The 23129-nt window shown below is 47.6% G+C and overlaps 1 protein-coding gene across 1 annotated transcript in view; it reads left to right on the top strand.

The window, feature by feature from the left end:
• Nucleotides 1-23129, top strand: part of LOC142301932 (adhesion G protein-coupled receptor E3-like) — a 251123-nt gene that overhangs the window by 5027 nt on the left and 222967 nt on the right. The window contains exon 2 of the mRNA XM_075342989.1: nucleotides 22828-22899. Coding sequence (XP_075199104.1) covers nucleotides 22828-22899 — 72 coding nt within the window. The remainder of the gene's footprint in view (nucleotides 1-22827; nucleotides 22900-23129) is intronic.

The following is a 23129-nucleotide window of genomic DNA, read 5'->3' as shown; positions in this document are numbered from 1 at the left end:
TATTGCCCGTTGTGCTATCCCGCATTACACAACCACATGTTAAACAATCTCAAACGTGCTCTGACCAACGCGTAATCAGGAAGATCCACCTAACAACCGACACATTGACAAGTTGTTGTGGACAGGGACTATACATATCTGTCACGGAACACTGGATGAACGTGCTGAATACAGGGACAAAGTTGCAAATTGTGACATCACATATCCTACCCACGCCAAGAATTTCAGGGCCAACTTCTACCAGCGTTTTCACCTCATCATATGCCACGTCCTGTCTCCCCTCTATCTCCTCCTCTTGCGCCTCATCCTCTGCGGAATTACCCTCCCCATCACTGCCAAGTTGGGAGCTGTGCAGCAGCACATCGGCAAAGAGGCAACATGCTCTGCTGAAGCTGTTCTGTTTAAGTTACAAACCACACACTGCAGTAGAGCTGTAACAAAGTATAAGTCTGAGTGAGGTCCCTGCTGAATGAGCGGCTTACTAATTCTCTACGCTAGACCCGCAAACCGGGCCTGTGATTGGTTGCAGTCAGATGCTGGGGGCGCGTCTGGCTGGAACCAATCACAGATGAAAGCAGTGAATATGTAATAAGCGGGGAAGAGGAGGAGCCGCGGGAGTGTACAGCCACCGGTGATTCGGTAAATATAGCGCGCCTGATCCAATCCCCCTATCCCCACCACCATCTAAGTGCCAGCCAGATACCCTGGATCAATTCCGGTCCTAACCGGGTTTTTTATTAACCCGGTTAGACCGGCCGATCCAGGGTATCTGCGAGTCCACCTGTCACTATGGTGAAAAACTGCAGCAAAAGTGCTCAAAAGTATTGACATGTTAATGCAGCAAAAACAGAGGTGGTTCACAAGACAGTCAGGAACAAATCCTGATGTATTTGTGTGTGTATGCATGAGATTCAGAAATCTCATAGACTTTGCTGGGACTGTAAAAAGCATTTTCTTAGCATGGATTTGCATAAAACCAAGGCAAAGCCGTAGCTAAATAACGCTGCAAAAATGCCCAGTATGAACATAGCCTTATTCTCCAAGCTCTCCCCATTCACTTTCATCACTTTCCCACCCATTTCAGCCTTTTCCTCAGGCCTCCAGACTTCTTTGTTTGGTCCAGCACTAAATTACTTTCATTTCTCATTGACTTGCATTGTACTCGCTATTCGGAACAAATACGCGAGTATTACAAAGTACTCATTACGAGTATAGCGATTATGAATATTAGAGTACTCACTCATCTCTAGTTATCAAATCATATGTCCACTATTACTACCAAAACTCATTTTAAGCCCCCTTTCACACGTCAGTGATTCTGGGACGTTTGTGCTTTTTTTAAAACGTACCAGAATCACTGACATACGCAGACCCATTATAATGAATGGGTCTGCTCACACATCAGTGATTTTTCACTGCACGTGTCTCCGTGCGGCGTACTCGCGTGTGCGTGATTGCCGCACGGAGACATGTCCATTTTTTTCTGGCATCACTGATGTTCCACGGACCACGCAGTGGTGTGGTCCGTGAAACACGTGCCAGAAAAAAACGTGCTTTTAAAATAAAAAAACATTTTAACTCACCCGGCGTCCAGCGATGTCCTCTGCAGCCCGTTCTCCCTGCTGCTTCTGAGCCGGCTCATTATTGTCGCGCATATTCATTATGCGCGACACAGCCGACCCGGAAGCAGCTGCTGCGAGGGTCACTGCCGGCCGGATGCTGCACCGCGGGAGCGATCAGCACCATGGACAGCGGGAGCGCGCACAGGTGAGTTGTTTTCTAAGTGCAATCACGGGCCACGGAGAACGGAGCCCGGATTGCACTTAGACAACCCACGTGTGCCGTGAATCACGGCACACGCAGGGACATGTGCGTGTTTTACACGCCAGTGAAAAACGTCACTGTTTTTCACTGACGTGTGAAACGGGCCTTAGTTTTGATACAAATGGATTGTTAGATTATCATAGAAGAATAACATCCCATCAAGTCAATTTTTTCGAATCAGAAAAAATTGTTCCTCTAAAGAGGATTATGAACAACAAACCAATATTTAAAAAACTAGATTTATCGAGAAGGGATATCCTCTGGGTATCATTAAAGCAGACTATGAGAATAAATTAAGAAAAACACAAGATGATTGTCTCACTAAAATAAGATCTAGTAATATCATTACCTCTTACAATAGGGGTAATGAGGTAATACAAACCATACTGAAAAAAAAATATTGGTATATTTTGAAAAAAGATCGAATTCTTAGCGAACGTTTAGCACCTGACCCGGGATCATCTTTCTTAGGGAAAAAACAATAAAAAATTATTTTTGCTCCTAGTAAATTAAGAAGTGACCAAGACAGAGCAAAAATTAATATCAAAATTTTACACACTGAAAACACCTCAAAAGGGGTTACAAGATGCGAAACTAAGAAGTGCTGTAGGATTTTCAATCATGGTACGAATACCATAAGATCAAATAGCACAGGAGAGGTTATCCCGATTAAACAGAAACTCACATGTAGTAGTGACTATGCTATCTACACTCCCTGACAGAAGTTCTGTCCCTTATCCGTGTTATGTAAATAAAAGCTTATAACCTGAATTCATCCATTGGTTTTAAAAATTACTCTTTTGAAATCTGAAACCCTCCCAAATTTGGTTTAGGTTATGAAAATAAAGATGCTGCAAAGATGAAATATTGATCATTTAATGAACACAGAAAGGTCAGATTTTGACAAGACAAAAGTTTTGTCGCCCACAGAAAGTAATGTGAAATTCAAACAAATAATTAACTTCTAATAGAAAGATAAGTTGCATAACATTGGTGAATGAAGTTGTGGTGCTATTGAAGCCATATTTAATATTTTGGTTAACTTCCATGAGCTTGAAGGACTGCATCCATGCAGTTCAACAATGATTTATACAATTTATTAATGAAGTCATCAGGAATAACAAAGAATGCAGTCTTACATGCCTCCCAGAGTTCATCTAGATTCTTTGGTTTTGTCTTCCAAGCTTCCTCTTTCATCCTACCCCAAACAGGCTCAATCATGTCAATGTCTGGTGACTGGGCTGGCCAGTCCTTGAGCACCTTGATCTTCTTTGCCAGGAGGAACTTTGTTGTAGAGATGGATGTATGAGATGGAGCACCATCCTGCTGCAGAATTTGACCTCTTTTATGATTGGGAATGTAAGAGGTAGCTAATACTTTTTCATATTTTAGGCTATTGATAATGCCTTCCACCTTCCAAATATTTCGCACACCCCATACTGAATGTAACCCCAGGCTATGATCTTTACACCACCAAACTTAACTGTTTTCTGGATCCATACGGGCTCCAGTAGGGCTCCTGCAGTATTTGCGGTGGCTGTGGTGTCATTCAATTGAAGATTCATCAGAGAAATCCACCTTCTGCCACTTTTCCAGTGTCCATCTGTTTAGCAGGCTGTGGGACTTGGCAAATGCCACATGTTTTTTTTTAATTGCCTTTTGTTTAGTGGTGGCTTCTGGGCACTGATTCGAACATGGAGGCCATTTTGAGACAGAATCCTACAAACTGTTCTAGTTGACACAGGGACTTGAGGTGACCAGGCCTTTTGGAGCTCTGCTGCAGTGGAAGTGGCTTTGGATTTTCTAACCAACAAAGTTCCTCCTGAGCAGTTGTCTTGCGGGGTCTGCCGGACCTGGGCTTGTCAAAAACATCTCCAGTCTCTTCAAATCTTTTTCTAATTCTTTGTACTTGATGCTGAGACACATTAAAGGTGCCAGCCACCTCTGCAGTGTATCTGGTCTTGATCCTCTTGATAATCAAGGCTTTGGTTGCAGGGTGGATTTTTGGCATGTTGTCAGAGGTCAAGTTGCAGTTCAAGTGAAGGTCTGGGGTGTTGAGTTTCTTTTTATACACACCCACTAATTAACCGATCATTTAGTAAGCACAGGTGAGGATGTAAACTAGGATTTGGGTGCATTATATGAGAAGACGACAAAACTTTTGTCTTGCCAAAATCTGACCTTTCTGTGTTCATTAAATGATCAATATTTCAGCTTTGCGGCAACTTTATTTTCATAACCTAAACCAAATTTGGGAGGGTTTCAGCTTTCAAAAGAGTAATTTATGAAACCAATGGATGAATTTAAAGTCAGGTTTTAAGCTTTTATTTACATAACATGGATAAGCGACAGAACTTCTGCCAGGGACGATATGCTATCATCTGATATTGTGGCTTGCAGGTCGTACTATGCAAACCCTTAGCTTTAGAATGAATGGACACCGCCATAACGCGATAAACAGTTTTATTAAACACAGTTTATCAAGGCACCTTACTATCAAGCAGAATAAAGATTTTTGCATACTTGACACACCAGTTGAACAAATCCCATTTGATACACAAAATCGTATTAGCACATTAAACCTAAAAGAGCCATTCTGGATTTATAGACTGCAGTGCCTGTATCTGGATGGCTTGAATGATGTGGCTGAACAAGTCTGATATGTAATGCATATATTTTACATATATGTATATATATAGAGTACAGACCAAAAGTTTGGACACACCTTCTCATCTCTAGAACAACTGTTAAGAGGAGACTTTGTGCAGCAGGCCTTCATGGTAAAATAGCTGCTAGGAAACCACTGCTAAGGACAGGGAACAAGCAGAAGAGACTTGTGCCTGAAGAAATATTCAGGACACTTTCTTGGATTATTAACTCCTGTATGTGATGTTACGTCTTAGCACCAATGTGCCTGAAGAAATATTCAGGAAACCTGAAAGTTAAGTTTGACCTGGCGTGATTCATCAATGTCCGTTTTGTGTACCTTAATTTATCTACTGTCTAAATTGTATCAATTTGTCAAAATATTATGTATGTAAACCCTGTTCTTGATATTTAAGACCAGGGGTGACCTGTATATTGGTCTATTTTGCAGACAAATTGATGGTGTGTTTTTTCATTATACACTAAATGGTGTGGTATCATAAACTGCTTTATCTACCGTATATACTGGCGTATAAGACGACTTTTTACCCCCTTAAAATAATGGCTACAGTGGGGGGTCGTCTTATACGCCGGATATACGGGGGGGGGTGTGTGTGTGTATATATATATATGTACACTGCAGCGTCCAGGGGAGGTGGGGGCAGCAGCTCTGGAGCACAGGGGAACGCTGTGGGCTGCAGCCTTTGATCTCCTGCACCCGCTCATATAATATGCACAGCCGCTGTCCATCTCCAATGGTGCTGAAATCGCACGCAGTGATGGGCTGGGGAGCGGTGCATATTATATGAGCCTGCGTCCCAGTGTGATCGCACATGCCCACCCTGTGTTAGATTTGGCCCCCAGGCTGCTGCTCATTCTAAAATAAAAAAGCTTTACTTACCCCTGCAGCGTTTCTCCCCGTGTCCCTGCTTCCACTGTGATCAGGCAGAGATCTCAGTCTGCTGTGCCGATCACATGACCGCACTGAGAACCAGGAAGTGGAAGAACAGAAGCACGGAGCCAGACAGGAGGGAGCTCAGCGCTGGAGGAGGTAAGGAAAGAGGGTTTTATTTTACTATGGGCAGCAGCCTAGGGGCCATATCTGACACAGGGGGACTTGTGCGATCTATAGGGGCCATGGGCAGCACTATGGGGGCGATATCTGACACAGGGGGACTTGTGCGATCTATATAGGGGCCATGGGCAGCACTATGGGGGCGATATCTGACACAGGGGGACTTGTGCGATCTATATAGGGGCCATGGGCAGCACTATGGGGGCGATATCTAACACAGGGGGACTTGTGCCCATTATGGGCCCCGGTGAGCTGCTTCTAACCCCCCAGATGTATGCCCTGCCAATCCCCCCCTCCCGCCGATGCCGCGGGTGCTGTACCCGCCGAGCCGCGGGTGCAGGCCCCACAGAGCAGCAGAGTTGTGTGTATTTGTCTGTATGTAGCAGAGTTGTATGTGTTTGTCTGTATGTAGCAGAGTTGTATGTGTTTGTCTGTATGTAGCAGAGTTGTATGTGTTTGTCTGTATGTAGCAGAGTTGTATGTGTTTGTCTGTATGTAGCAGAGTTGTATGTGTTTGTCTGTATGTAGCAGAGTTGTACGTGTTTGTATGTAGCAGGGTTGTATGTGTTTGTCTGTATGTAGCAGAGTTGTATGTGTTTGTCTGTATGTAGCAGTGTTGTATGTGTTTGTCTGTATGTAGCAGAGTTGTATGTGTTTGTCTGTATGTAGCAGAGTTGTATGTGTTTGTCTGTATGTAGCAGAGTTGTGTGTGTTTGTCTGCATGTAGCAGAGTTGTATGTGTTTGTCTGTATGTAGCAGAGTTGTATGTGTTTGTCTGTATGTAGCAGAGTTGTATGTGTTTGTCTGTATGTAGCAGAGTTGTATGTGTTTGTCTGTATGTAGCAGAGTTGTATGTGTTTGTCTGTATGTAGCAGAGTTGTATGTGTTTGTCTGTATGTAGCAGAGTTGTGTGTGTGTGTTTGTCTGTATGTAGCAGAGTTGTGTGTGTTTGTCTGTATGTAGCAGAGTTGTGTGTGTTTGTCTGTTTGTAGCAGAGTTGTGTGTGTTTGTCTGTTTGTAGCAGAGTTGTGTGTGTTTGTCTGCATGTAGCAGAGTTGTGTGTGTTTGTCTGTTTGTAGCAGAGTTGTGTGTGTTTGTCTGTTTATAGCAGAGTTGTGTGTGTTTGTCTGTTTGTAGCAGAGTTGTGTGTGTCTGTTTGTAGCAGAGTGTAGTACCATTGTTTCAGTCCAGTTGTGGCTTTATACAGCAGGGAGGAGCATTCCTTGCTGTACTAAGTGAACATTGGAGCAATTGATCTGTCAATGGCCCTTTAAAAACATATTGTACGGCTCTCGCGGAATTAAAATTAACATGTTGCAATCAAAGCAGACTTTTTTTCATTTGGGAGCGGGGTAGTCTTATACAGTGAGTATATCCCAAATTCTATATTTTTAGGGCAGAAGTTGGGGGTCGTCTTATACGCCCAGTCGTCTTATACGCCGGCATATACGGTACTTTAATAAAATTGAATATACTTTGGGGAATATTTTGGTTGTATTATACATATATTATTCCCTAGGCCTAGAGCCATTTTTGAGATTAATTGTTTGGGCTAAAGAACACAAGGAATGGAAATTAGACCAGTGGAAATCTGTGCTTTGGTCTGATGAGTAGAGATGAGCGAACCGGTCGCGGTTCGGCTCGAGGTCGGTTCGCCGAACGGAGGTCCCGTTCGAGTTCGGTTCGTCGAACGTTCGACGAACCGAACTCAAACTGCATAGGAAACTATGGCAGGCAATCACAAACACATAAAAACACCTAGAAAACACCCTCAAAGGTGTCCAAAAGGTGAGAAACAACTCACAACACAACACAAACACATGGGAAAGTGACAAGGACATATACTCATGCGAAAACAAAACAGCTGGACAAGGAAAAAGAGGAGGAGACCCAGATATATGAGTATATGCAAGGAAACATCGATGCCATTACTGTGCAACTTGAGCCCTGCTCATTTTAGGCTTCCAATCTGGATAAATTGCCTGAGCTTGCCACGTACGCCTTGGGGATCTTGTCGTGTCCTGCAGCCAGCATTCTCTCGGAACCTGTCTTCAGTCCTGCTGGGGGTCTGCTGGCAGATAAGCACACGTGTCTGTCCACTGACAATGTGGACATGGCCCTCAGAGGACTTTTCTTCCCCTGGGTCAGCCAGGGGAGGCAAAAGGCACGCGTATTTTTGAGAGTGCTTCATGCAAAGCATCTTTTTCATTTTGAAAAGGGGGATCAAGTGATGCCAGTCAAGTGGGGTGTGTGTGGCCCAATTAGTGGAAACGAGGGAGACTGTGGTTGGAGTCCCCTCGCTTTTGAAAAAAGAACCAAGATCAACAAGTCATGGCTCTCAGAGGACTTTTCTTCCCCTGGGTCATCCAGGGGACGGGAAAGGCACGCGTATTTTTGAGAGTGCTTCATGCAAAGCATCTTTTTCATTTTGAAAAGGGGGATCAAGTGATGCCAGTCAAGTGGCGTGTGTGTGGCCCAATTAGTGGAAACGAGGGAGACTGTGGTTGGAGTCCCCTCGCTTTTGAAAAAAGAACCAAGATGAACAAGTCATGGCTCTCAGAGGACTTTTCTTCCCCTGGGTCATCCAGGGGACGGGAAAGGCACGCGTATTTTTGAGAGTGCTTCATGTAAAGCATCTTTTTCATTTTGAAAAGGGGGATCAAGTGATGCCAGTCAAGTGGGGTGTGTGTGTGGCCCAATTAGTGGAAACGAGGGAGACTGTGGTTGGAGTCCCCTTGCTGTTGAAAAAAGAACCAAGATGAACAAGTCATGGCTCTCAGAGGACTTTTCTTCCCCTGGGTCATCCAGGGGACGGGAAAGGCACGCGTATTTTTGAGAGTGCTTCATGCAAAGCATCTTTTTCATTTTGAAAAGGGGGATCAAGTGATGCCAGTCAAGTGGGGTGTGTGTGGCCCAATTAGTGGAAACGAGGGAGACTGTGGTTGGAGTCCCCTCGCTTTTCAAAAAAGAACCAAGATGAACAAGTCATGGCTCTCAGAGGACTTTTCTTCCCCTGGGTCATCCAGGGGACAGGAAAGGCACGCGTATTTTTGAGAGTGCTTCATGCAAAGCATCTTTTTCATTTTGAAAAGGGGGATCAAGTGATGCCAGTCAAGTGGGGTGTGTGTGGCCCAATTAGTGGAAACGAGGGAGACTGTGGTTGGAGTCCCCTCGCGTTTGAAAAAAGAACCAAGATGAACAAGTCATGGCTCTCAGAGGACTTTTCTTCCCCTGGGTCATCCAGGGGACGGGAAAGGCATGCGTATTTTTGAGAGTGCTTCATTCAAAGCATCTTTATCTTTTTCAAAAGGGGGGTCAACTGATGCCAGTCAAGTGGGGTGTGTGTGGCCCAATTAGTGGCAACGAGGGAGACTGTGTTTGGAGTTCCCTCGCTGTGTTTTACATGATTTTCGAAGGGCATGACATGCCTAAGAGGTTGAGTTTCATCATCTGCAACTTGTTGGCAACAGAAAGGCTGCCTTTACACCCTTTTGAGACCGAGGATTTTCGAGACCTTATGCCCATTGCAGTGCCCCAAGAGCCGATGGCCAGTCGTCACTCCTTCTCCAAGAAAGGCGTGCCCGCGCTACCACAGCAGGTCGCACACAACCTCACCGATTCCTTGAGAAACTCTGTGTGTGACAGGGTGCATTTCACCACAGATACTTGGACCAGTAAGCATGGACAGGAGAGTTACATGTTGCTGACTGGGCACTGGGTAACTATGGTGAGAGATGGAGAAGGGTTTGCTGTACAAGTCTTGCCGTCCACACGACTTGTGTGTCAATCCTTCATCTGTATGTACAAGTTCCTCCACTGCTTCTGCCTCCTCAACCTCGTGTGGGTCCTCCACCTCGGCCCAAACCCTGTGTGGTCAGGCCACCCGCGTTGTAACTGCGCCCAAGGAATCCCACACACCTCCTTACTATGCTGGCAGCAGAGCTCAAGGCCATCAGGTGGTCAAATGTTTACTTTGAAATGTAGGGGAAATGTGAGACACCGCTTTGGAATTGTGGACGGTTAGCTCTGGAGAGTGAGACCGAGTTTCATCAATGATTGTCTCCACTCAACCAGCAGCCAGGGAAGGTCGGGTGCGACAATGATGCAAACCAGTCTGCGACCCTTCTTCAGGGCAATGTGGCACACGTGCCTTGTATGGCTCACGTGTTGAACCTGGTTGTCCAGCAATTTTTAAAACACTATCCCGGCCTACATGGCCTTCTGCAGAGGGCACGGTGTAATGCCTGCCTGGATCGACACACTCAGATGGGCTGTAAGGGATAGGCTAGAGGCAAGCCACTCACCAAGCTGGACACCCAGAACCCTGAAACCCTTTAACACCTATACAGTGATTTGGAATTACACAGGGCCCAAGTTGATCAATACCTGTGGAAGGCTGCAGTTCCAGAGAATAGTAGTCATGCAGGGTCAAAAACATTAATTGAGGAAGAGGAACAGAATGGGATGGCCAGGACTTAATCACAAAACAAGCAGAGGTGAAATGCGGATCGGCCAACGAGGTACATAAACAGCAAGCAGGAAAAGTAGTCAGGTAACAAGCACACAAACTCATAAAACTGAACTGGGGGTAACAGTAACAAGAGGTTCATAGCTTTGTCTGGCAGTCGTCTGCAGACAGGAGGGGCCTAAAAAAGGGTGTGGTGTCTTCCCATTGGTTGTAGCTGAATGATGGTACTTCATCTGTGAGATACCCACCACCTACATTCAGCCTGTGGTTCTGTATCTGTCAAGGTAACGCAACCCAGTGGGTGACCATAACCTGCGTCCACCTGCGCCGCAGGCATCGACTCCTTTCCCATCATCAGCACTATGCACGAAAGGAACACGTTGTCACCTGGCGACCGGAGTACAAATTGATTGAGTGGACTACGTTGGTGACTTAACAGCCGTGTGCGGCAATGATGCAAACCTGTCTGCGGCCCTTCGTCAGGGCAATGTGACACACGTGCCTTGTATGGCTCACGTGTTGAATCTGATTCTCCAGCAATTTTTAAAATACCATCCCGGCCTACATGGCCTTGTGCAGCGGGCACGCTGCTATGTGCTCACTTTCATCCTTCGCACCCAGCAGCTCAACAACTTTCATCGCTCCTGAAGTCTTAGGGTCTGGCGGTTAAACGCCTGAAATGCGATGTTCCGACACGCAGGAATTTGAATCTGCACATGTTGCAGCGTCTGTGGCAGCACCGCAGAGCCCTGCTGAAATACGGTATGACGTATACCCTGGGCTAACTTGATCCAGAGGTGGTGCAGATCACGCTGCTGGAGTGGTGTCAGATCAAGGACCTATGCACCCTTCTACACAGTTTACAAATATCGACGAAGATCTTTAGCACTGGCGATGCCATTCTCAGCGTGACAATTCTGGTCATCTACAAGATGGAGCACACTGTATGCATTATTCGGAGTCAGGTGTTGGTCCAAGAGGAAGGGGAGGAAGTACAGGAGGAGTCATATGCAGAAGGGATAATAAGATCTACAAGGTCCAGACGGTGACCGGCACCTAGGCGGAAGTCAAGGGACGGTGGGGGAGAGGGATTAACAAGGGCGCATAGTATCAGCAAAAATTGTTGAGGAAGGTGCAGGAGCCCATGAAGAAATGGAGGACGAACTGGCGATGGGCATGGAAGACTCAGCTGATGAGTGAGAGCTTGCTCACATTTAGGTTGTGCGAGGTTGTGGGGAGAGGGCAGAGGAAGGAGGCACGATTCTCACCTCTCTGCCACCAACACACCAAGGACTTGGTCCTCCTGGATGCACAAGACACATGAGCGCCTTCTTGCTGCACTACCTACAACATGACCCTCGGATTGTACGAATTCGAAGTAATGCTAACTACTGGGTTGCCACACTGTTAGATCCCCGGTACAAGACAAAATTTGCCGAAATAATTCCTGCCATAGAAAGGGACGCACGTATACAGGAGTATCTGCAGAAGGTGGTACGGATTCTTAGATCTGCTTTTCCAGTAAACACCACTGCTGCACAGAGTGAATCTCAACGCTTTGTCATGGATAGGAGGAAATGGTCTTTTACTTGTCCACATCTGAGAGACCGAGGGCTGGCTGCTGTGCTGAGATGGCATTGAGTACGGTGTCCCTGCAGAGTTGCACTTTTGGTCATATACCAAATGAGTTGAAAAAGGACAGATGCTGGTGGAAAGGGGAACAGGTGTGTTGGAAAGGGGAAAAAAGTTTTTGTCCGTGGGTTTGGTGGGTAAGCAAAAGTAACATTTGATGAAGAAACACCATCTGTTACGGTGGGACTGGCAGATTTGGATAAAGTGGTATATACTATGTTACCGCTATATAACGAAAATTAATAAGAAAAGAAAGAGAAAGGTATATATCCCCATCAGCAGTCAGTGTCCACCGTGCTCCCAGATGGAAAAGGAGAGGTTGGCAACTGGAAGGTTAGGTGGAGGATACAGATCTGTGTGGCTATGAAACTAATAGTTGCCTGAACCGAGTTAGATGCCACTCGGATCTGGAGACTGGGAGCCCTGTTAGCGTCACAGGGTCCACACGCCCACCCAGCCCAGGAACTCCCTGGTAACAACACAGGGGCCATTGAGTACGCTGACCGTGTGCATTGGGGCCACACCTGTGGACAGCAGGCGCATCAGCAGCAGCAGGCCTGTTAATGCCACTGGGCTGCACAAGCAGGACTTGTAGGACAGGAGCTGGTCTTAACCGTTCTGCGTTACCAACTGTGGTGGCGGCCTGCATCGACGCCCTATCCCTGCCTACCTCTGGCCTAAAGCCGCAATGGGTTCAACACATGGAGGTGTGCTCTTTCGGAGCATAATAGAAGACTGCGCACCTCCTTGTTGGCTCCAGCCTGTTTTATAACCTTGGTCCACCCCAAACCAGGGTGGACCACAATGCACCTCCTGGAGACAAAAGCAGAGTGACACATCATGAGTGGCATAAATAGCGTCCTATTTGGAACCGAAACTTCAATAATGACCTCATGGCTGCCACGACACAAACACCTCACCAGTCATCGTCTGACCATCAATAATGAGGTGACAAGTCATAGGGGCGGGCCTCTGCAAGCCATTTGGGAGTGGCCTAGCCACATCGTCAGGACACCTGATGCCCTGTGGTCTATATGGGCACCCCACATCAGGGGCAGGGCCAAAGAGTTCATTACCGGACCTAGTCTCTGATGCAGTAAGTGCCTGAGCATGCTCAGTTGCATGAAATACAGTCTCTGAAAAAAGACTATCAGCTTTAGCATGGTGTCTAGGCACAAAACAGGACTTAGACCCGGCACGGAATGCAAGTACCTGTGCAAAGAGGCTTTTCGCACTAAGTGTGGGAGCATGCGCTGTATCCCGAAATGAAGACTTAGCCTCAGGAATGGCACAGTCAGGCTGAGCATACTCACTAGGCGAAACACTGTAGTTAGGCTGCGGATGGGGTAAATCGGCATGCGCACTAGCTGCCTCTCCACACTTAGACGTGGAGGAGAAATTGCTCTTCGGGTGTGGACTTGGAGATGCGGTCTATGAACAGAAGGAAAAGCTAAAGAAAGCCTCACTTTCTATCCCTCCGAATTATCAAATGCAGCAAGGAATTCCCTGAGTTTGCTATAACATTAGCATAGCAAAATGTGCATGAGGGTGTCCTGCAGAGGTGCTACAAATAGCTTGGCACCAGTGGGACACTAATGGAAGTCCAACAGGCAGTTCTATGATGCCACTAAATGGCAGTATTTTTTGCTATCATTATAGCTTATTAAAAACAGAGCAGGAGGGTGTCATGCAGAGGTGCTGCACATAGATTTGCACCAGTGGGGCACTAATGGAGTACAACAGCCACTTCTTGTATGCCACTAAGTTTACTCAATTTTTGGTATTCTAATGTCTTAGTAAGTAACAATGAGTTTGAGTGTGAAATGCAGGCAGAGGTGCTGCAAATATCTTTGCACTAGTGGGACAATACAGAAGTCCAACAGCCACGTTTAGGATGCCACTAGGTTCACTCAGTGTTTGCTAGTATAATGGCTTAGTAACAATGAGTTTGAGTGTGCAATGCAGGCAGACGTGCTGCAAATATCTTTGCCCTAGTGGGACAATACAGAAGTCCAACAGCCACGTTTAGGATGCCACTAAGTTCACTCAGTGTTTGCTAGTATAATGGCTTAGTTATAATGAGTTGGAGTGTGCAATGCAAGCAGACGTGCTGCAAATATCTTTGCACTAGTGGGACTATACAGAGGTCCAATAGCCACGTTTAGGATGCCACTAGGTTCACTCAGTGTTTGCTAGTATAATGGCTTTGTAACAATGAGCTTGAGTGTGCAATGCAGGCAGACGTGCTGCAAATATCTTGGCACTAGTGGGACTATACAGAAGTCCAATAGCCACGTTTAGGATGCCACTAAGTTTACTCAGTGTTTGCTAGTATAATGGCTTAGTAACAATGAGTTGGAGTGTGCAAAGGGCAGGAGGGTACAGTGGCAGGGTTGTGGGTCTCTGGGTAGAGGAATGGAAACCTGCCTTTTTATCCCTCCTAATGGGGAAATGCAGCGAGGAAATCCCTGACCTTAGCTACACAGACGCTGTCATCTTGTATAGCTGTTAAACTCTGTTTTCACGGACCTGTCACCTATGGCTCTGACCCTGCCGGGATTAGCCCTTAAAAGGACTGATAGAAAGTGCTATCCCTAAGCTGTCCAGCGCTGTGTATGGAGCGTATACAGCAGTATCGGCGATAAGAGCTGCGCCAGTGATGTCTGACACCAAGGACGCAGAAGGCAGATAATGGCGTGCTGGAGGAAAATGTCCGGTTTTATAATGCAGGGATATGTGACATGGACATCCTATCACACATGCCGTTGCTTCTCTGGCTAAAAGTCCACTTAGCTGTGTGTGTGTCTGGGATTGGCTGACATGCTGGCCCGCCCCACAAGACGCGCGCGCTTAGGGAAGGAAGACAAGGAAAAAAAAAAAAATGGCGATCGCCATTATACATACAGCAGTGATCTGAATGCGCTGTTCCCGCACACTATACACTGAAATGTCATAATAGTGTGAGTCACAGAGTGACTTACACTATTACAGCGGAGAGCCAGCTAGGAATTAGCTGTTTTTTTTGCTGCTAGAACCATTCTCGAACGTAACTAGAACTATCGAGCTTTTAGCAAAAAGCTCGAGTTCTAGTTCGATCCAGAACAGCCCCCAAAATCACTCGAACCGCGAACTGGAGAACCACGAACCGCGCTCAACTCTACTGATGAGTCCAAATTTGAGATTTTTGGATCCAACCACCGTGTCTTTGTAGAAAAGGTGAACGGATAGACTCTACATGGCTGGTTCCCACCGTGAAGCATGGAGGAGGAGGTATGATGGTGTGGGGGTGCTTTGCTGGTGACACTGTTGGGGACTTATTCAAAATTGAAGGCATACAGAACCAGCATGGCTACCACAGCATCTTGCAGCGGCATGCTATTCCATCCGGTTTGCGTTTAGTTAGACCATCATTTATTTTTCAACAGGACAATGACCCCAAACACACCTCCAGGCTGTGTAAGGGCAATTTGACCAAGAAGGAGAGTGATGGGGTGCTACGCCAGATGACCTGGCCTCCACAGTCACCAGACCTGAACCCAATCGAGATGGTTTGGGGGTGAGCTGGACCGCAGAGTGAAGGCAAAAGGGCCAACAAGTGCTAAGCATCTCTGGGAACTCCTTCAAGACTGTTGGAAAACCATTTCCGGAGACCACCTCTTGAAGCTCATCAAGAGAATGCCAAGAGTGTGCAAAGTAGTAATGAAAGCAAAAGGTGGCTACTTTGAAGAACCTAGAATATAAGACATATTTTCAGTTGTTTCACACTTTTAAGTATTTCATTCCACATGTTTTAAATTATAGTTTAGATGCCTTCAATGTGAATCTACAATTTTCAGAGTCCTGAAAATAAAGAACACTCTTTGAATGAGAAGGTGTGTCCAAACTTTTGGTCTGTACTGTATATATATATATATTAATTTTGATAATCAAAAATCTGTTTGTATAGAAATGCAATTTTACACAAATTTTATGACAAATTATTTATACTGTTTTGTTCACAATTATTTTAATTGGCAAAGATTGTAGAAAAAATAATAAAAAAAACATAGATTGTTAGAAGTGGATAATACACCCTGGGCTGAAACCTGTCAATTACCTCCACCCTATCTTGGTCACTCCTTCCCTGGTAATGCTCAGTCTATTTAATTCAGGAACATTTTTATTCTTATTTTTAATCTGATGAAGGCTCTAAATAGCCGAAACACTTTGTTTTATGTTTAATCAGTAATAAATCCACTTCAATCTTCAAAACCTTCTGTGGACATCGTACCTGGATTTTGGAGCGCTGCATTAGATCTTTTTTTTGCTTCTGGTGACAGGAAAAAGTTATGTATGATTTGATTAATTCATACAATATTAATTATTTTTTAGATGTTATTATTGTGAATGCTACAAAAACGCTGTTTAGGTGATTACTCTTATGTGTGTCATCAGAAAAATCACGTTGGAGACTTCAGCATTCGTCTGCCATCATGTGTGTTTCCCATCTGCCATCATGCGTATGTCTTGTCTACCATCATGTATATGTCCCATCTGCCATCATGTATATGTCCCATCTGCCATCATGTGTGTATGTCCCGTCTGCTATCATGTGTGTGTCCCATATGCCATCATGTGTATGTCCCATCTGCAATCATGTTTATTTCCCATCTGCCATCATGTTTATTTCCCATCTGCCATCATGTGTGTCCCATCTGCCATCATGTGTATGTCCTGTCTGCCATCATGTGTACATTCCATCTGTCATCATGTGTATGTCCTGTCTGCCATCATGTGTACATTCCATCTGCCATCATGTGTATGTCCTGTCTGCCATCATGTGTACATTCCATCTGCCATCATGTGTGTCCCATATTCCATCATGTGTATGTCCAGTCTGCCACCATGTGTATGTCCCATATGCCATCATGTGTATGTCCAGTCTGCCATCATGTGTATGCCCTATCTGCCTTGATTTCTCTCCTCTGTCATCTTCATATCCTGGTGGAAGGTCTGGCCTTGTTCCTTGCAGAAGTCTCCAAGGTTATCTGTATATCTGTTTAAATGGCTATGGAGATAGTGCATCTACAGTATATACTCATATTAACTCCCAAATATCTAAATATCTTGCACCAATTCTTCATAGTTGCCTGCTGTGTGATTACCCAAGTAGTAGGTCTTCACAATAGAGACAAAAAACTCTTCTAGGCTGAAGCCTCAGTGTCTTTCATGCATGTGGTAACATTGGAATTGTTCATGAGTTTACAAATATGAAGACCATCAAAGATTCCAACTTTTAGTTTTTCCATGCTAATGTGACGCCCTGGGCAAGCCAGGGGTCACAGGTCATGCACCATCATACCCTACATCCCAGTTAGGAACACCAAAGCTAAACTAAAATCCTTGTTGCCTTCCTCCAGAGGCTGGGGTTCACACCAGGGGGTGGGCCAGGCGGTTGGCTCCGCCCACCGAGGAGGACACAGCTCTGGAGGCGGGAGAAACCAGCAGTCAAGCTAGGGAGGTGAAGGAGTAAACAGCTAAGATGAGCTAGGGAAGTGAAAGTAGTGAAGTGAAGTGGAAGTGGTAAAGAAGGAGTAAGAGAAGCTGAAGGAAAAAGAGAACAGTTACAGAAGAAAAGCTTGAAGTGTGTCCAGCTGTGTGCAGGACGGAGTCAGCAAGGTTAGCAACAGTGGTGATTGTCTGAAGGGGTGACCGTTTGGAAGTTCCTGGAAGGACCGCGGACGGGTAGTGACCCGGCGGTCTGGAGCAGCGTACCAAAAGACAGTCAGCACCAGGGCAGGGGCCTCTCGGACCCCGGCAAGGCTAGGAGTCGCCAAATTTGCCAAATCCGTCAGTGAAGGGGACGTAGATCACCCAACAACGAAGTCCCGATTGAAGGCAACAGCCCAACCTGTACAACAGAGACACCACCACCGCCAGGGCACCAGTTTCTGAGGGCCAGCGCCTGCGGGCAAAGAGTAGAGCTCCTCCGGCCCAGCTTGAAGCCGGGGAGCGGGTTACCGGTGGGAACCCATCGCGACCAACAGACAACATTAGGTGCAAGAAAAAGGGACATCACCGCTACCGACTGGGTGAGCAAGTGCAGCCGTCCGTGGGACCGACCAACCAGCCGTCTGTTTACCGAGAACTGTGTCACTGTCTCAGGCTGAGTGAGTACCACAGTGCCGCAAGGCACAGCGCTGCCCCCGCGTCCCTGCGCCCACCAGGCCCTGCATCCCACATCTCATCACCGGGCCCCGGGATCACCAACCCCTACCCACGGAGGGGCAACACAACACCTAGATGCTCCACTTCACCATCCCCGGGATCCCCGTATTGAGCAGCGGTGGTGCTACACATCACCACAACCGTGGGTGGCATCACGGACAATATCCCAACACCCAACTCCCCCCTTTCACTCACGGGCGAGGAGCGCCGCTCGAGAACCCCCGGGATCCGGCCCACAGCTCGAGCCACCACTGAGCAGCAGCAGCCGCCGGACCCGAGCAGAAGGGGCGAGCGCGGTGTGCAGACACCCTCCTCCCCGCCCGCGACAACTTGGCGTCATGAACAGGATCCTACCGCTCTGCCGTCTGGTAGAGGTGCGCCTTGTGACCGCCGGAGGTATCCGGCAAGAAAATTTCAGAAGCCGCCATCTTTAGCGCGAAAAGTTCCCGCTCGAGCGTCTTCTCGAGTAGCAGAGGCGCGAAGGCCAAAACCCCGCCCCGAGAGAGGAGGGGCCGGAAAGAGCTAAGGGGGACGCGATGGCGGCTGGCTGCATGTAGCTGCAGCTATAAAAGCAGGGACGCCAGGACTCTGCAGCAGTACTGGGTTCCTGGAAGGCTCGATTGCCAAGATGTACAACCCAACTCCCAACGAGGAAGCCCCCGCGCCCGGCACGGCGACGTGGTTGAGGGACCGGACCGTCCCGCTGAATAACCGTCTGCAGGCCCATATGCAACTCCTTCTGGAGGAGTGGGAGACCGACATGGCGGACGTGGTGGCTGCTATGTGGAGACGCGAGGTGGAAGAGGATTTGGAGGAGCGGGTAAGTGACCCACGCCCCTGTATTCCTGAAGGATCGGCCGTTGGAGCTGAGGAGCCCGGCCGGCTTCCGCTCACCCTGCCTCTCGCCTCGCTACCCATGATGGCTGCTGCCGCCCCGCCATTAGGCCCGCTACCTGCCCAACCGGTAGCGATACCCTGCCCAGCCGCTCTGGCGGACGAGCCGGCTGCAGACGTCCAAGACGGCCCTGAAGTGCACCAAGGGGAACCGCTAGAACCGCGACCCCTTAACAGCGTGGTGCCTGGAGTCCCAGTAGAGACTGTGCCAGACCCTGAGCCCGGAACCGTGGCCTGGATGAAGGCCCGGGTGATTCAGTTCCACCAGCGTCAGCAGGGACAACTCCTCCGGATGATGGAGCAGTGGACCAACGAGGTGGAGATGCTGATTACAGCTGTCCCGATGTACGGAGAGGGAACCGATGTAGCAGAGTCGACTGGTGACCCACGTCCCTATGTCCTCCCAGCACCGGCCGCTGCGGCTGAGGGGCCCGGCCTAGTCTCGGCCTATGCATCACCCTTGCCGCTACTTATGGGGCGCCTCAGTGTAGACTCGCCTGGTCTGCTATTCCGTGTTACTGCCGAGGGATCTGAAGCATTGGATGTTGGAGATCAGGAGGCTGCGGCAGCTGGCGGCAATCCGCCTGACGCAGGAACAAGAGATGACGACTCCTGCCCCAGCTTCCCTGCCCCAGCTTCTGGTCCGCTGCTGCAGTTGAAGGAGCAAGTGAGCGTTCCTGCTATGTGGGAGACCCCGTGGTTTACCATACCCCGCGTACCGGAGGAAATGGGTACCGGGTACCTCTGTCACAGCAGGCATGTCAGTGCATGTTTGATGTGTTGGTGGCAGAGGATGGGTCCGCCTTAGCAGAGGAACCGGAGTAGGGCAGCGGATGCCCGTTGCACCGTCCCCGTTGGGACCACCTGTTTAAAAAGTTTGAAAGAATGATAAGTGAAATTACCGAAGAAGTTATCTGATTGTCTGCTTGATTAGCAACCGGCCAGAGCCGGCACCGTTGTCCCCGTGGGGACCGTTAAAAAGTTGTTTTGCATGGGAACTATCCATGGCCAAGCCCATGAACTTGCAGGGCAACCACAGACGCTAGTGGCTTGTAAATAGTTGTTTACCGTTACCGTTTTCCGCCATGCCGCCTCCGGAGAGGCAGATTGGAGGGAGGGCCCGCAGCAGAGCCGGCTGGGGCCCAGCCACCAAAGGGACCGGTGGCTACCCTCTGGAGGGGAAGGACAGATCCCGCTCGGGTACCGTGTGCTGGACTGTGGGTCAAGGGGTGCTGCCTGGGTTTTAGGGGCAGCATCAGGGCCAGGTTACTTGGGTGGGAGAGAGCGGAAACCGTAACCGTAAACCGTTTGAAACCGTTTAAGTAAATGTGCCTCCCGTAAGGGAAGAGTTATTAAGAATGTGCATATGTTATGTTTTAACCTTGTTATCCCCTTTTTACAGAAAAATAAAACCGGTGTTGGATCGGCAGCCCGCGGACGGTCTGCATTTTGCTAAGGGGGAATGTGACGGCCTGGGCAAGCCAGGGGTCACAGGTCATGCACCATCACACCCTACATCCCAGTTAGGAACACCAAAGCTAAACTAAAATCCTTGTTGCCTTCCTCCAGAGGCTGGGGTTCACACCAGGGGGTGGGCCAGGCGGTTGGCTCCGCCCACCGAGGAGGACACAGCTCTGGAGGCGGGAGAAACCAGCAGTCAAGCTAGGGAGGTGAAGGAGTAAACAGCTAAGATGAGCTAGGGAAGTGAAAGTAGTGAAGTGAAGTGGAAGTGGTAAAGAAGGAGTAAGAGAAGCTGAAGGAAAAAGAGAACAGTTACAGAAGAAAAGCTTGAAGTGTGTCCAGCTGTGTGCAGGACGGAGTCAGCAAGGTTAGCAACAGTGGTGATTGTCTTTAGGGGTGACCGTTTGGAAGTTCCTGGAAGGACCGCGGACGGGTAGTGACCCGGCGGTCTGGAGCAGCGTACCAAAAGACAGTCAGCACCAGGGCAGGGGCCTCTCGGACCCCGGCAAGGCTAGGAGTCGCCAAATTTGCCAAATCCGTCAGTGAAGGGGACGTAGATCCCCCAACAACGAAGTCCCGATTGAAGGCAACAGCCCAACCTGTACAACAGAGACACCGCCACCGCCAGGGCACCAGTTTCTGAGGGCCAGCGCCTGCGGGCAAAGAGTAGAGCTCCTCCGACCCAGCTTGAAGCCGGGGAGCGGGTTACCGGTGGGAACCCATCGCGACCAATAGACAACATTAGGTGCAAGGAAAAGGGACATCACCGCTACCGACTGGGTGAGCAAGTGCAGCCGTCCGTGGGACCGACCAACCAGCCGTCTGTTTACCGAGAACTGTGTCACTGTCTCAGGCTGAGTGAGTACCACAGTGCCGCAAGGCACAGCGCTGCCCCCGCGTCCCTGCGCCCACCAGGCCCTGCATCCCACATCTCATCACCGGGCCCCGGGATCACCAACCCCTACCCACGGAGGGGCAACACAACACCTAGCTGCTCCACTTCACCATCCCCGGGATCCCCGTATTGAGCAGCGGTGGTGCTACACATCACCACAACCGTGGGTGGCGTCACGGACAATATCCCAACACCCAACTCCCCCCTTTCACTCACGGGCGAGGAGCGCCGCTCGAGAACCCCCGGGATCCGGCCCACAGCTTGAGCCATCACTGAGCAGCGGCAGCCGCCGGACCCGAGCAGAAGGGGCGAGCGCGGTTTTGTTAAGTGAGCAATGGGAAGAGACGCATAATGGTTACAATTGTGCAAGAGGACACATTTCAAGCTTCTAATTTAGCTGTCTATAAAAAGCCACCAGTCTTCTGGTCAATATTCCATTTATCCCCTTTGAAGTACAATTCCTGCAATACAAATGCAGTATACAAGGTCTTCCTCTTGGTTGAAATATGAGAGAAGCCTCTCTTCCCTTCTTCAATAGGCTGTAATTTTAACTTCTGCCTTTATAAGACTTTCGTCATAAGGTCTGGACGCTAAAAGTTCAGATGCTTGTTGAATATATTTAAGTCTCGAATCAGGTCATGGAGTTCTTTTTGGCTTAATAGTTGAGGCCTCGAAGAGCTTCCCTCAAATGCCCTTCCACTTCTTCTACCTGCCATACACTCCAATCACGGTCTTTCTCCAGAGTCTGACAGTGGATGGTCTGGTGTCTGGTAAACTCTGGTCTGGGAATTACATTGCCATGTAGAATAGGTCGTCTTGCTGATTCCAAATCAGGAAAATCCCACCAAGCTTTCTTGTAACGATTAAAGCCTTTAATCTTTACAACACAAAAATAACAATCGCCATGGTGTTTGTTTCGGTTCTCTCCATACCATTGGCAAACCAAATTTTAACCTTTTTCTTTCACCATTTGTCCATGATCGTAGATGCTCCACACATTTTGCAAACCATATGTGGAGCCCAAGACTTATCCTGGTCTCCAAGCTGTACTCGAAAATAAGCCAAGTATACTCGATGTACCAAGTCTGGGATATTTCTTCCATTTTTTCAACCATGTCCTCTCCACAGATGTAGCAGAATACATCAGGATTGTTGATGGAAGCTTTTCTTGATGAAGTCATCATTTTTTTCATGTATTTATATACTTATAAAGACAGACGTTTTGGGGTATAAACCAAGACTGGGTGGACAAACTTTTACTGTAGCCCACTTCTTTCCTCAGCAAATTCACAATAGAATTCTGGCATCAAAAGTCGCTTTTATAGCATTGTAGGCCTATAAATTGAAATAGGAAATAATGATTTGGGACATTTCATTAGCTAAGACACTGTAAAAGAGTCAAAAGACAGATAAAAAGCTATTGCATTTGTTATCACACTTAAGTTCCATTGGGGCATGCATTATTTTCATGGATGTCCACTATCTCAAAACCTGGAACCATTTTAGCCAAAGTAATTGGATTTTTACACTCAGCGCCATCAAACTATCCTAAATCCATTCAAAAAACCTTGGCACCTGTATTTTTTTTGTAGACCTGTGTAATGCTTACAGACAGGTTACTGTTTCTTGGCGGGGTCTTTCTCCAACTGACTTGTGGTTCCATGGGCTAAAAAGTTTGGTAAACACTGATTTAAATTAATGCTAAATCTTTGTTTTTATTCACAGAAGAAACTCTTCTTCTGACCACTCCTCAACAAGATTACGGTCCAACTACAGAAGATTATGGACGTCATCAAGGTCAGAGCATATTTCTCCATCTACCACCAGACACATTTCAGACTTTCTGATTATTGTAATGATGACAAAAATTACATACTATGGATGTCACATAAATATATATTCTAACAAGCTAGAAAAACTCTCAATGCGCAACTTTTTTTTCCTCATAGAAAGGGGTAAGAGGGCTTTTTGAGTAGTTGGTGCCTGAGAAACAACTCCTCAATTACAGGCTTAAAGATGTTGGCCAC

This window comes from Anomaloglossus baeobatrachus, chromosome 4, assembly GCF_048569485.1.
Source record: "Anomaloglossus baeobatrachus isolate aAnoBae1 chromosome 4, aAnoBae1.hap1, whole genome shotgun sequence".
NCBI lineage: Eukaryota > Metazoa > Chordata > Amphibia > Anura > Aromobatidae > Anomaloglossus > Anomaloglossus baeobatrachus.
Note: the sequence above shows the minus strand (reverse complement) of the source record. Positions and strands in the feature narration are given on the sequence as shown.